A 10,925-nucleotide genomic window follows, 5' to 3' on the forward strand; every position below is an offset into this window, starting at 1 on the left:
GAAAATGGTAAAGTTACTTATTCTGCCGAACGCTTAGTTTTGTGATCTATGAAACAGGAATTTTAATATTTTAGTATCTGAACTCACAAAGCTGGAAATATCAAATAGGATAATATGGAGACTGGTTGTTTGTCATGTGGTTAGCTGGATATTAACATTAGATTATGCTCACTCACAAGGGGAGTGATGTCTTGACACAGCTCCATGGCCGTGATGGTCTGAACTATCTTGGCTAATGAGATGGGCTGCAGCTGAATTCTTGGGGAGGTTCCGAGATGGGATCCAGCAACTATTGCTTTGCTTGGCAGTACCAACCTATGTATATAGTAGGCAGTCGGTCAATAACCATTTATTAAACTCTTATCACGTGCTAATAACTATTTGTGCTGAGTTCTAGGGAAACAAAGAAAGGAAAAACATCGTTCCTGTCCTCAAGGGGCTTACATTCTAATGAAAATGATAACATGCAAACAAATGTTTAAATAGAAAATATATGGTGTGTAAATAATCACACAGAAAGAGCTGCTCCAGAAAGTAGGATATTTGAGTTGAATCAGGGAGTTCAGTGGACAGAAGCAAGAAAGAGCATTATAAGCTTGGGGAAGTGCAGGAAGAGGCACAGTAAAACCCCTCACTCCACATATTCGTGATCCTGCATGTGGTTCTTGGCACTTGAAATCTTTTTTTCCAGACATTGGCACTATTTTTTCTTTGACCGACTTGGCTGGAAGATAAAGATTTTTAGTTACGACTTTTTTATTACTCTGAATTTTACAAATATTGAGAAACACAAATATTTCTATATACAAAGAAAGAATTATACATGAAACAAAAAAAAATTCCTTTTAATTCAGCTTTCTTTTCTCTTCATGTATAATAAATTGTGCAGAGGAGTTTCAAAGCTGTCCTTTTTGTGGGTCTTGTCACTTCCTTTATTCTCTTCTATTTTGTGTGAAATACTAGAAAGGTATTCTTTTTTTTTTTCACCACTGCTATAGTGCTAGAAATTTACATAAATCAATAACATAAAAGAAGTTGAGAAAATAAATACAAAGAGGATGATTTATTTAGAGAACTCTTTTCACAGATAACATGATTTATTTAGAGAACTGTAGATAGTCAACTAAAAATTAATGGATATTTTCTTTGAAGACACACAGAAGTCAACTATCAAGACAGTCATCTCTCAAGCTGCGGACTAGTCAAGAAGATGCTGAGTGTCGAAGCAGAAGGCAGATTTGTGGTGAAGGTCAGGGGCTTGCCTTGGTCGTGCTCGGCCAGTGATGTCCAAAACTTCTTCTCAGGCTGCAGAATTCGAAATGGGGTGGCAGGAATTCACTTCATGTATACCAGAGAGGGGAGACCAAGTGGAGAGGCATTTGTGGAGCTCGAGTCTGAAGAAGAGATCGAACTGGCTCTGAAAAAACACAAAGAGACCATGGCGCACAGATACGTGGAAGTGTTCAGGTCCAACGGTGTGGAGATGGATTGGACCCTGAAGCGCACTGCTCCCAGTAGTCCTGACCCTGCAGGCGATGGCTACGTGCGCCTTAGAGGGCTCCCATTTAACTGTAACAAGGAAGACATCGTCGAATTTTTTTCAGGGTTGGAAATCATGCCGAATGGAATAATGCTGCAGGTAGACTTCCGAGGGAAGAACAGCGGGGAAGCCTTCGTGCAGTTTGCGTCACAAGAGATTGCTGAAAAGGCCTTAAAGAAACACAAGGAGAAAATGGGCCACAGGTATATTGAAATCTTCAAAAGCAGCCAGGCAGAAGTTCACACTCATTATGATCTGCCTCAGAAGAAAAGGGTGAGGCAGCGTCCAGGCCCTTACGACAGACCTCCGACCGGCAGATACTATGGCAGCCTCGGGAGAGGAGCGGGGCTTGAGGGAATGAGGTACGGTGCCCACGAAATCATGTACGGAGGCTACGAAGACTACGTTGGATACAGTAATGACTATCACTTTGGGAGAGACCCCAGGTACTTTTTTGCCGTGTCTGGCGACAGCTACGGATCCGGCTGGTCTACCTTCCAGAGTCCTGCGGGCCACTTTGTGCACATGAGAGGGCTACCTTACAAAGCTACTGAAAAGGATATCTATGACTTTTTCTCACCACTCAAACCTGTGGGAGCTTACATTGAGGTTGGAGCTGATGGCAGAGTGACTGGAGAAGCGGATGTGGAGTTCGCTACTCACGAAGATGCTGTGGCAGCCATGTCAAAAGACAAAGCAAATATGCAGCACAGATACATAGAACTCTTCCTCAATTCTGTAGCAGCAGCAGACAGTGGTGTTTATGATCCCCTAATGATGGGGGGCATGGGCTTGTCAAACCTGCCTGGTTATGGCAGTCCATCTGGTCAGGAGCTGAATGAGGCTTCTGGAGGAGCCTACGATGGGCAGATCAGCATGAGCAAAAGTGATCAAGTTTTACAGGAAAACTCCAATTTTTCAACCACATATTGCATAGAAAACCAAGGAGAGATGAACAACAGCTACAACAATTGGGAGAGCTCTGTTTCTGTGGGAATGGATAGAATGGAAGAAATAACAGGCATGTCCAGTATGGGAAGTAACTCACTAATGTACCCTCATTATTGACTCTTTGTTAACCTTAAGGGAAAAAAAAAAGCAAAGGGGCAGCTAATTGGTGTAGTGAGAGCACCAGCCCTGAAGTCGGGAGGACCTGAGTTCAAATAATGGCCTCAGACATGTAACACTATCTAGCTGTGTGACCCTGGGCAAGTCACTTAACCCCAATTGCCTCAGCAAGGAAAAAAAAACAAAGAAAAACTTTTTTCAAAGAGCTTCAAATCCTCCTTTATGTGACTCTTTGCTAGATTTTTCTGTAGATACTTCCTTGCTCCTATGGGTATAGTAGTAGAATATGAGCCAGATATTTCCCTTCTCTTGTATATCTGTGATATTATATTATTCTTGTTTTTTTTTATCATTAAATAAGTGTTGTATATTTGAACTAATTGTATTCTTATGATTAATTGTATATAAATAAAATTATTTGGCTCCTATTGTTTGTATTTTTGACATAATTTGACATAAAGGAATCTTGTCCATCTTACCATCATAGCTCCTGTAAGTGTAATTATTGATTTTACCTACCATATATGAGAACTCCCCATACTTGTAAATATTGTCTATCACATGACCCAAACTGCCTTTCCTAGCTGGCTATTCAACATGTGGTAGGAACATTAAGAGATATTAGTCACTAGCCCAGAGACTCCAGCCATAAATGATGTCTTTATGGTCAATTTCCCTGCTACCTCAACAGGGCAGACTGATAACGATCAATTTTTCACCAACACTAATGACCAGGTCCCTTCACTTAGTCACTGTGAGGCTCCTGCCCCAGAGGCTGAACATACCCCACTGTCATTCCAGGGGCCCCACAGATTGATTTCTTTTTCAACTGTCCATCTTTGGAAGAAGTACACAGATCATGAGCATGATACATGGCATATTTTTGCAAATTTTTCCAATATATCAATCAGTTTTGCTGATTTTTTTTTCATTCTTCTCATACCCTCTCTCCCATCCCCTCCACTATAATAAAAACTGCTTGTTATATGAAATGACTCTCTAGGGAAGGATTATGGAAGAATTTTGGGAATTCTAATGATGTAAAAAAAAAAACATTGTGAGAAATGAATGGGAATTTAGTTTCTACAAAGTTATAAGAAATAAATTAGATAAAGGATATTTAAATTTGAAAACCAAAACTTAAAGAGTCTGGGACCCTCAAGAGCATCAAAGAATATAATTAGCTGCAGAAGTTTTAGGTTTGAACATAAACCTTCTGGACTTTGCCTCTTTAGATTATCTTTCTCCATAACAATTTAAGTTCCTTTAGAGGAGGGATTGACTTTTGTAATCAGGAGTGGTGGTCTTAGATTTTAAAAAGAACTCTTTGGACTTTGGTCCCTTATCCTTCTGAAATTATCTCTCCCTATAAGGATTAAGCTTCTTGGGAGCAGGGAATGCCTATATAATGAGGGGTGGATTCATATTCTGTAATTTCTGTAATAGCCACTTAATGGAGAATGGGGGAGGAACTTGTGTTTTAGGATAAAAAAAAACTGCCTTTGTGGTTTTGTTGTGGTTAGTAGCAGTGCAGAGAGTTGTGGGAATCCCTTTTTGGTTGGCACAGGTCCAACATGAAAGAATTCATGAACCCAAAATGTTAGACTAGCAAAAGAAAGTTTATTGTTGGCACTGCAGAAGTCAGCTTTTGCTAGGACAACTGACTTCCAACTGACAAAGTCCTGGCAGAGAGATAAACAGGTGTTAACACTAAGAAAAGAAGTCTTCACAGCAGGCAGGGGTCTTGACAGACGGCTATGACAGAGAGAGAGAGAGAGAGAGAGAGAGAGAGAGAGAGAGAGAGAGAGAGAGAGAGAGAGAGGTTCCTTGACAAGGTGTCCTTGTCCTGCTTCATACATTCTGCAAAGAAATGAGCCCCAAATTGCCCTTTAATAGGAAATCTGAGATTGAAGTTTCAATTGAATGAGATTACTGCTCCCAGGACTAGATTCCCAGTTAAATGAGACCACTTAATTTCAAACTAAGTAGGAGTGGTCCTGGACTAATTTTCAACTCAATAAAGGGTGCAGCTAGTCAACAGAAATATCAGATCCAGATCTCCAGGTACATGAGAGCACTTAAGTTTTAGCTCATTAGGGAGTGGTTTGGGACCACTTCATTGCCCTGAAGGGTGGGTCCCAGTCAGGAGAGTTTCAGGGCTCACCCCAAAAGTCAAGGTTCACCCCTGTCAGTTTCAAAAAGGGGTTTATTAACTTAGGTCCCCATTCTTGTATGACTGTAAAATAAATCTTTCTTGCATTTATCAGTGAAGTTCTTGGCAAGATATTTTGTTTCTTACAATATCAATAAAATTTTATTTTAAGAAAGAAAATTTTACTTGTACACAGCTAGTTCTGTTGCTTAATTCTCAGTGAGTCAGTTACTGCTCATAGAGATCGTTTGTCCTTCCTTTTGAAGAGAACCAATGACATCAGGAAGGTGAGCAAATAAATTGGATTTAAATCAATGATTAAATCCATTATTTCCCCTGCCCTTTTTCTAGTTGTATGTGACATCCCTCTAATAAGGGTTGACCAAAGTGCTTGCAAAGCCAATTACAAATCAAAACATAGGATAGTCTTTGTACATGGCAACTAGAGTCTAGGAAAGGGCAGCAGCATTGCTTTGATCCCTTTAAAAATATTGTAAATTCATCTCTGTGGTGACACTAGGCAATCTCCTTTTGGAAATGTACATCTACCAGGATTGTCTTGTTCTTCTGAGGAACAGTTGTCTATAAAAGCAATAGAAATTTGAATCATGATCTGACTGCATTCAAACTGCTTTTGCCTTGGGTGTTATGATAAACTCTCCTGTAATTGATTTCTATAATCAGAGCAATGGTCAAGAAGAAATTGTTAATGCAATTCAATTATGTCATACCTTGCTGTTTCCAATCAGCTTATCTGTAATCATTATAGGTTTCTAACTAATGAGAAGCCACATCTTGTACAGTCCTTGTGGATCAGTCTTTCTATCTCAGACTGTCCTAACCTTTCTTTGTTAGATTTGTTTTTTTTCCTTATAGATGTGGTCAAATTACAGAAATATTGACTTGTTTCTAGGACCTAGATCAGCTTTGATTGTCAGCACACCACACCCATCTGCCTCCCTGGACTGAGCATCTCCGCCCATCTTCAGCAGGAAGCCGATTTTGAAAAGACCATCGTCCCTGCTCCTGATGTAATTTGGACTGATATAGAGGAGTGGGAAAGTGGTTGAATTAGTGTTAAAATTTTAACTATATTACTGTGCTTAAGACTTGGGATGGAAATTGTTAAACTTGTGTAACTATTGCTATTACGTTTAAGGAATTTTTAGTCTGTTATGTATATGTATAGGAATTTTGATTCACTCTTGGGAATTACATATAGAATGGTTATTTGATAATTCCTTTCTGCAAGAAAAAAAAAAAAAGGAAGACATAGGAAATTGGGGAAATTGGTGTATTTTCTTAGGCACTTCTGTTTCACTCCCTGTCTTACTAGTTCAGATTTAATTGGAAGTCCTTTAAACAGTCCTTTTCATTTTTTACTCCTTGCTTAAATTTACTGGACTATGATTTGCTGGTTATTCTTTAACCTTAGAACCCCTTATTCTGTTGAAATTGCCCTGGCAAACTCAGTTTTGGGGATTCTTTTTTAGAAACAACCAGAAATCAGATACCTGTCCTGGGACTGGCAGTCTCTCTGATCTGTTTCTCCACTCTTGTAACCCCAGTTCCTTAATTAGTATTTCAACATACTTAAAAGGACCTTGCAGTTTGGTGTTGGGCCTCTAAAAGTTCTGGGTTTGCCTGCCTTGGTCTAACTGTGCATAATCTGCTCAGAAATCTGATCCTTCTGCAGCCCTGTGTGTTCCTCTGGGTGAGGACAGGTGGAGCTACTCCAAGTCTCACCCTTCTGCCCTGGAGTGGGTTGCTCCTCTGAATGGGCAGCATGACTGTCTTGAGCCCTGCTGCTCTGTAAGCAGAGGCTGAGTTAAATGCACAAATGAACACAGACCTAATTCATAGTGAACTGTCCATGTCAAACTGGATTCTCTGGCTAAGATGTTCCCCAACTGCAGAGGACTTGACATGATTGCAATAGGGAGCCTCTGTGTATTGTTGATTATTCTGGGATTATCAGGAAGAGACTTTTCCTTGCCATAACTCCTTACAGTGTTCTAGCTTTATTTTGATTTTCATTTGGTCTATTTACTTCACATAGGGTTAGTGAAAATTATGGTGCTAAGACCTTCTAGAGGAAGGTAATTCAAAGATTGGAATAGTTAGAAGAGAGAGAGTGTGGAATGTTGTGCCACAGTTCCCTTTTAATGTCCTGACCCAGTTTCCCTAATTGTCCTATTGAGTTACTCTGCCTCAGGTTATAACCATGTATCCATTTTAGACATCATTTAGAATATCAGGAGCCTCTCCAATACCTCACTCCATTATGGCATCCTAGGTGCCTGCCTCCATTATGTCATCCTCAGCCTAAGTTCTTCCTTCGGTCATCCCCATCCAGGTACCTCCCCCATTATGACATCAGTCTTGTTACCCTATAAAAGAATCTTGTTTCTGACATCCACTGCTGGATTCTTTGAGATGATAATCTCATTCAGCTCTGGGACCAAACCATGGATCCATTGGTCCCACTAATCTCTCCCATTTAGTAAATTATTAAGTACTCTCTAATCTCTATCTTACTCAGTTTCTCCTGCATCACACACTAGGCAATCTCCTTTTGGAAACGTACACCTACCAGGATTGTCTTGCTCTTCTGAGGAACAGTTGTCTATAAAAGCAAAATCATGCTTTTGCCTTGGGTGTTTCAATAAACTCTGATCAGACACACCTGAAGGACACTTGGCCTTCTGCAAGTGCTGCACTTAATCTTAAAGCTCTCAACTCTCCCGATCTGTCTGTCTCCCATTTTCTAAGCTCATTAAGGATGATCTTTTCCATTCCTGCTGCAGTGGCTGATCCAACTGAGCGGGAATAGTCCAGGCCAGACAAGGTCATCAGTACTTTTACTTCATGAGTCAGTGTCAATGGTTGGGATTCAGTTTCTTGATGAAGTGATATATGGGCAGAAATATGAAGTAGATTTGGGAGGGTATTATCATAAAAGAACATTATAAAATAGTATAATGGTTCAATTCCCAACATGAAACAACCATGGTATAGACATCCATCATAGGTTACAAAGGTTTGCCAATGATTAAGTGAAATAGATTATGGAGCTAATTAATCATGATTTAAGTATGCAGAGTCAGGTGACTAAACAACTCCCTTTTTGGGAGATATTACTTTCAAAGTCAGGGAGTGGAGAAATGGGGATGAGGCAGGATTTAGGGAGGAACTAGGAAGTAGTTTGGTTGTCTAAAGATATGGTAATCAAGATAGTCTCAGAGGCTATAGGTGGGATGAATGAATTCAAATTTCTAACTACAGAAAGCCAGATGATCTCTAGCTTTACATTATTCTATGCTTAATAAGACAGTCTGGGCAACTGACTTAATGACAAATGGATCATAGGAACAGGTTGGGCTCATTTTAGCAATTCCTGAGAATAAGCTGCTTTCAGTTCACATCACTAATATTTATATCTTCCCCTACAGTGTGGAAAAGACAGCCCCACAACTACCTTTTGTGGGAGAATGGTAAGAAAGGGAAAGGAGTAAACATTTAACGTCTACTAGGTGTTAACCACTGTATTAGCACTTTAAAAGTATGACTTAATTTGATTTAATTAAATGAGGGACTAAGTACTGAAGAACAGGGATTGGTAGGGGAAACAAAAGCATTTTACTTGGAATTCACACCCTCTTAAGAGAAGAATCTTGGAAAGAAAAGGATATAAAAGGCAAGTAGTAGCTCAGTTTGAGAAAGCTCTGCTCAGAACCTGGAATTCAATTGGAGCCGTGTTCCTTACTGAGAAATTCACCAAGATATAAAAGGTAAGTTTGATTCTGGAGAAATGCCCCTTTTCTTGAAAATCTGTCAAAATTGAGAGTTGATTTGTTGAGAGGACTTGGAGTCATTTTGGTGTAGTTGATGTAGCCAAATGATCTGGTTGTAGGAACCAGATGATGTGATTTTAGGAAAGCATCAAATATTGGAGTTTGATCATGTGAAGAACTCAGTGAATATTCTCTTTGTCAAAAAGTAGGTTTATTTAGAAGAAGAGGTTATACACAAAATAAAGATACAATAAATACCAGGATTGTTAATATGAAATAGACTTGAGAGAGCACATAACCAGGAAAAGGATTTTAATAATGAATGATGGAAAAGACATTACCTAGTGGAACTCACAAGTAGCTACAAGAAAGGAAACACCCCATGACTTGGGGCATGCCCTTAACTGGTAGGGATTACCTAAAAGAATTAGTTAGTCAAAAAGGAGAAAGACACCAGAAGGCATAGTGGAGTTTGAGAGAGGAAATACCCTAAAGCATGGTGGGGGTTGAGAGGGCACCATGGGCATGGGGGAGAGGGAGAGCAAAGACAGCCAGAAGCAGAGTGCCATGGTGGACTGATCCCCATGCAGTTAGTGGCAGTGAAGAGAGTTGTGGGAATCCCCTCTTTGGTCGGAGACACAGGTCCAACATGAAAGAATTCATGAATCTGAAAAGTCTGACTGGGAAAAGGGAAGTTTTCAGACAGAGGGGGAGAAGAACCCCAAGCTTTATATCCAATGCTTGAATTCCTTTACATTCAACTACCTTTTCCAAAATGAAAACACATAGCAATTAACTAAGAAAATCCATTTATCCAAATTAGTATCCAAACAGAAATCAGAGAAGACATACATAGGAGAATTTACCAAATAATACAAAGTAGAGAATCTCTTCCAATTGGCAGTGAGGTAACTCAGCTCAACCAAGAGAAAGTCTTAGATCTCACACAATGGGAAGTTCCCTAATGTCTCTAGTATAGCAAGCTGGGGATAGGGACATGAATAAGCCTAGAGTTGTTCAGGACAGGTTTGTCATTTCCTTCTCCAGATCATTTTATACATGAGAAACTGAGGGCAAGTGATTTTCCCATTGTCAGACAGCTAATAAGTATCTCAGGCTGGATTTGAACTCAGGGTCTTCCTGACTTAAGGTGTCTTGAGTTATCCACTGCACCACCCAGTTGCTTTGTTTCCTTATCTTCCAAGAGTCTTCTTGTTCAGCAGCTAGAAGTGGGATTGAACTTCTCCATCTTCCCTTTTGAAGCTGGAAGTCAGGTGTTCCTAAAGTCACTCCAAAGATTTTAAAAAAGACTCCACCCCCTCCTTCCTGCCCCTCCCCCCCAAAAAAATCTGAAGCTTTTTCATTTTGCCACCTTCAAACAGTTTTGGCACGCATAATTCACCTTCACCAATAAAGTGAGTCTCATAACAGTGGGCTGTGAAAGAGGGAGGGGTTACAAAAGCAAATCATAAGGAATATATTATGGTAGGTTTTCTTAATGTTGAAAAAATTAATAACTGTATTTTGTCCCTTTTCACAATGACATTTTCCACATGATTTTTGTTCAAATATTAAGATCCACTGACTACCCTCTCCTAAGATACTACATGCTTTTCACAGTCAGTTTCTAGAAAGGGGAACACACAGCGTTTGCCTCCTCTTTCTCACTTATAAATCTATTTGAGCTAACTCATAGAAAAACTGAAGGAAAAAAATTATCCCCTATCTGTGATTGAACATTAATGGGTGGAGGTGGAATAAAGAGTTTAGATGGCAGATTAAAGGGAAGTCATTAAGTTAGAACTCCTTGGTAAGACAGGAAAGTTAAGTGCAATAGTAAAAAAAAAAGCCCTGGGATGAACAGCAACTGCCTCGGTCCATATTACAATGTTGCTCAATCAGTTACTTTGACATTAACTCTTTTCTCTACAGGTACAACTGCTGCAACAGAAATCATTGCCCCAGGACTACTAAACACATCACCTTTGGGACTTGTACAAGAAGGACCCAAATCTAACTCATTTCAATGGATACCCTTCAGCCAGAAACAAAAGACTGTTGGACTCTGACATTAGTATATGAAGAAAATCAAGACCTGAACTTTCTGGAAGTAAATCCAACTCCATCACTGCCAGAAACTCTCTGTAGACATTGTTACTTCATCACAAAACTTGTTTGCCTCGTTATCCTGGCTTTGTTGTTTCTCCTGATGCTTGTCATCATCACAAATCTTGTCAAAATACCAAGGAATTTGAACACCAACAATACCATCTAAAACCCAAGCATATTTCCTCAGATTTGAATAAACTACAGACTGATGGGGATTGGCTTTTGGACCCTTCTGCTCTTTAACTACTAATGGAGCTAACAG

At 39.7% G+C, this 10,925-nt stretch overlaps 1 protein-coding gene across 1 annotated transcript; it reads left to right on the top strand.

Moving 5' to 3' along the window:
- The first annotated feature begins 1,210 nt into the window (after positions 1-1,210).
- LOC100915762 (heterogeneous nuclear ribonucleoprotein H) lies at positions 1,211-2,611 on the top strand. Its single transcript, XM_003764729.3, has one exon. It carries the CDS (start codon positions 1,211-1,213, stop codon positions 2,606-2,608), a length of 1,398 nt encoding a protein of 465 aa, XP_003764777.2. The 3' UTR covers positions 2,609-2,611.
- Positions 2,612-10,925: the final 8,314 nt, after the last annotated feature.

This window comes from Sarcophilus harrisii, chromosome 3 (genome assembly GCF_902635505.1).
Source record: "Sarcophilus harrisii chromosome 3, mSarHar1.11, whole genome shotgun sequence".
NCBI classification, from domain to species: Eukaryota; Metazoa; Chordata; class Mammalia; order Dasyuromorphia; family Dasyuridae; genus Sarcophilus; species Sarcophilus harrisii.

Excerpts from the sequence above, each read along its gene's own strand:
- LOC100915762 (XM_003764729.3), top strand. The coding sequence starts at position 1,211 with ATGCTGAGTGTCGAAGCAGAAGGCAGATTTGTGGTGAAGGTCAGGGGC.